Source organism: Sceloporus undulatus, unplaced genomic scaffold (assembly GCF_019175285.1).
Source record: "Sceloporus undulatus isolate JIND9_A2432 ecotype Alabama unplaced genomic scaffold, SceUnd_v1.1 scaffold_2362, whole genome shotgun sequence".
NCBI lineage: Eukaryota > Metazoa > Chordata > Lepidosauria > Squamata > Phrynosomatidae > Sceloporus > Sceloporus undulatus.
In genome coordinates, this window is record NW_024805282.1 from 361 (window position 1) to 4,654 (window position 4,294).

At 39.9% G+C, this 4,294-nt stretch overlaps 1 protein-coding gene across 1 annotated transcript; it reads left to right on the forward strand.

Moving 5' to 3' along the window:
* The first annotated feature begins 687 nt into the window (after positions 1-687).
* LOC121917973 (epidermal growth factor receptor kinase substrate 8-like) lies at positions 688-4,285 on the forward strand. Its single transcript, XM_042444088.1, has 3 exons — positions 688-923; positions 2,706-2,886; positions 3,681-4,285. Exons 2-3 carry the CDS (start codon positions 2,720-2,722, stop codon positions 3,919-3,921), a joined length of 408 nt encoding a protein of 135 aa, XP_042300022.1. The 5' UTR covers positions 688-923; positions 2,706-2,719; the 3' UTR covers positions 3,922-4,285.
* Positions 4,286-4,294: the final 9 nt, after the last annotated feature.

Genomic DNA, 4,294 nt, shown 5'->3' on the forward strand with positions numbered 1-4,294 from the left:
ATCCATGACTTTAAAATATTTTTTAAAAAATTCCCAAAAGCAAACCTTGATTTTACTATTTTATATAAGGGACATCATTCTGATATCCATTATATTTCATGGGACTTGAGCATCCATGGATCTTGTTATCCACAGGTGGGTGAATGTGTCCTGGAACCAAATCATAGCAGATACCAAGTACCCATTGTGTGACTTTTGCAGATTTTTCCCTCCCTCCAGTGAACTCTGGGGCAACAATCAGAAGCATGAACTCTGCCCTAACTCCACCTCTCAGTCTCTCACTAGAGATTGCTGGCAGAAGGATGGAAACATCAGTACACTGCACCCCAGTTGATAGGAGAGCAGCCTCCATAACTCGCAGTGACCGTTGCTTGGTAAAAAAAGGATCAGGGGACTTTTAGGATTGTGTCCATAGTGCCATGATAATGAATATGTAGGGACCATAAATACAAATGAGTTATGGATGTATAATTCTTGGCTATCCATTCACAACTATGCTGGTAAATTCCAGCTTCTTTTGTTTTGTTTTTTCCCAACCCTCCAATATGTGGGAGTATATGTGTTACCTTGTCATGCCTCTATGGCATGCCTCACTGATTCATTGTGTGATGTTTTTTCTTGTAGAGGGCTTAATCTTTTCCCCCAAAACCCTGGAAGATTTTTTTTCATCTTTGTCCAAAATTAAAACAATTTCTTTTCATACCTGCAGAAGCAAAGGACAGACTTTGTTCCAAAGCAACCTGACCCAACACCTGTTGCTCCATCGCCACCTCAGACACCGATTCCCGTTCCTCTCCCTCCCAGCATTCCAGCACCTGTCCCTGTTCCTGTGCCAAAGGTACCTGGAGCCATCAGCCGCCAGAGCAGCACGTCAAGTGATGGTGGGCGAGATGCACAAAGGCAAAAACCACCTCCTGTAGATCGTGAGTGTCTCTGTCTTTTGTGCTTGGTTGTTTAATATAAGAAAATCATGTGAGTTAAAAGGAGAGTTACTTTCTTTAACGTTTATGTAGTGTATTCTGGACACAGCAGATTTTTCACTTTCAGCTTTAAAAAAAGAGAGCCAGGTTTCTAGCCCTTTTGATCTCGGAACAAACCACCTCAAGATCTGTCCCCAATCTCTGCTTAAAACAGGAATGCAAATCTTGCAACCCTCCAGATGTTGCTAGATTACATCTCCCAGCATCTGTCACCATTGCTTGTGCTGGCTAGGAGTGCTGGGATCTGTAATCCAACAACATTTGGAACACCACACTACCCCTGGTTTAAAATTTTACCAGTTCCAGGAGGAATTAGGCAGGGCCTCCAACTGTCAGGAGAGGCAATGAAGGGCTGTAGAGGAATGGTTTTGGAAGCAAAATGTTTTGTATGCAGAATGTCCCAGGTTTAATCCCTAGTATTCCTAGGTAAAATGAGAAAGGATTGACCTAACTGGACAGTACTGAGCTAGATGGACTAATGATCTGACTCAGTATAAGACAGCTTCTTATGCTCCTCTTCTGTTGAGCTTATTGTCACTAAAGCATTCAGCTCATGTTGAACAGAATGAAGCAGTTGCCTAAAGCAAGAGATTTAGGCAGTCACGCAAAGGCAGACAAATCTTCTTTATCCAATTTGTTAATATATATATATATATATATATATATATATATATATATATTTTTATATCTTTTTTATTATTGGGGTGCAGGAGAGATGCCTATGGGATTTTCTGCCTTTAGTATCAAAATAATTTAATTAGCTTTATGTCCCAGAGCTTAAAAGTAGCATGTGTGAATAATAAAAACATTATCTGTAACAGATTATTTTTTGGGGGAAAACTACAACATCCAAAAGTATTGTTACTTTAAGGACTTATTTAAAGAGCTGCTTTGGCTCCCTTATTGGAAGAAAAGCAGGAATCAAATCAAATACATTGTGCAATGAATGGGGGTGGGGCTTTTTCTGTTTTTGATTGCATTTTGTGAAAATATTTTTTAAAAAAACGATAAACAGCAATGTGTTAAAGACATATTCATGACTCATGACTCTTACTTAACTCTTCCAAATTCCGCTACATACCTTGCCTTGGTTGGATGCTCCATTTTAGGCTGCCATTTGTCTTGGGTGGCCCTGCTTCTACCATTGAATTCCACATTATTATTATTATTATTATTATTATTATTATTACTATCATCATCATCATCATCATCACCATCATCATCATCCTGTCTTCCTCCCAGTGCAGGGACTCCAGGTGACATATCTCACTTGTTCTATTTTCCTAGTCAGTTAACACCCCTCATAACTGTCCTGATAAGACAGTTGTTGTTGTGTGCCTTCAGGTTGTTTCGAACTTATAGCAACCCTATCACAGAATTTTCAAGGGCTGAGAGTGTGTGATTCACCCAAGACCACCTGATGGTAGGATTACTCTGCAGAGAAGGCAATTAAAGACCTAAATTTAACATATCAGCAACATGGAAATCCCTGCTATTATATTTAGACTGGGTTACACTGTTACACATATGTTTGTGTAATAGTTGCACAAGGCTTGTGAAATCATCCATGCAACAAAAACTATACCCTCTTCACTGTGCCTCTGAAAGTGTGCAAGGGGCAACACAATGGACCTTGCACTGGGGCAGTGATACTGGAAAGAGGACTCAGTCACTTCTTTATAAATCTTGAAAAGCAATCCTTTCTTTCTTTCTTTCTTTCTTTAGGAAGGAAATCTCAGATGGAAGAAGTCCAGGATGAACTCATTCACCGACTCACCATTGGCCGGAGTGCTGCCCAAAAGAAATTCCATGTGCCACGCTCTAACGCCCCAGTAGTCAACATCAACTATGACTCCTCTCCAGAAGATGTGAAAATGTGGCTACAGGCCAAAGGATTCAACTCAGTGTGAGTCCTTTAGAGCAACCTTTTTCTCTAGTTCATGCTAAAGGCCTGCTGTCTGCCTAGCAACTGTGAAAACTACCTCTCCACCATCATCCGTGGCCATAAGACCTGACAGCAAAACCCTTGGCTCTGAAACCAAGGTCTTTTACAACAATTTTGAGTGGGAGAACTTACTTGACTTCTGCCTTCCCTGCCTTCTTGAGGTACTGGGTGTCGAAGTTGGGAGAAATATTGTCAAAAGTGTGCTGGATCCTAGTTTAAAGGAAACCACTGAACCATTGCTCAGTGCTAATGAGTCTGAGGAGGGTAGGGCACAGATCATGTTCCATTGGGCAAAAGCAGGAATGCCCTGGGAAAAAATATGTTTCCCTTCTTGGGTAGATCTGTTCACAGCCAGTGTTAAAATAGAGTCCCCATACCTTACAGAGGAACCTTTTCAATAGCTGCATTTAAATGGAGTTAGTTATTCATTTGTTAGTGGCATTTGCATCCCACATTGCAGAATTAATGGAGTTTGACAGTGCTTTAACTGTCATCACTCCCTCCTATGGAAACCTGAGATTTATAGTTTGTTGTCGCACCAAAGCTCTCTGGCCGAGAAGGCAAAACATCTCACAAAACTACAGTCCCAGCATTCCATAACATTTGAGCCATGACAGTTAAACCAGAGTAAAACAGCCCTAATGCAAGATTCAGACTGCTATACCATGCTATTAACAGTTAGTATGGTGGGTTTTTAAAATATAAAACATGACTGTAAAATCATTATTGTTCATATATTACTGCTAATCATACAGGACTGTCAACAGCCTTGGTGTTTTGACTGGTGCTCAGCTGTTCTCTCTCAACAAAGATGAGTTAAAATCAGTGTGTCCTGAAGGAGCTAGAGTCTACAGCCAAATTACTGTTCAGAAAGCTACACTGGAGGTATGTACAGAGGCTTTTTCCCCCTGCATAAATTATCCATACTTTATTTGTAGAAAGTTGATGTCTTTTCACAAAGCATGGAATGAGCGAAGTAATAGATGTTGCAAGTAATGAGTTAGAACTAACACAATTACTTCATAACTAGCTACTTTTGTATCAGTGCTACCTCTAACTTACTACTTTTTGTATTAGAGGAGAATAAAATTACATTCCCAAAGTATTACTTTTAAAAAGTAACTTTCCATGCTCTGTAAGGTAGTTGCTACACAGGTTTCAGGAAACTCAGATGTTTCTGTACCTAGGCATGATGCAATGCAAGTGTGAGTGCATTCTTGAAAGCAGGGTACTATTATTCTGCTCACATATAGATGTAAATACTAAACCCTAGATTAATATTAAAAGAACAAGCCAAGACAAACCTAGTGGCCCTTCTCCAATAATACAGACATAAGGAGATCAGAACCTTCTCATTTATATTAAGTAC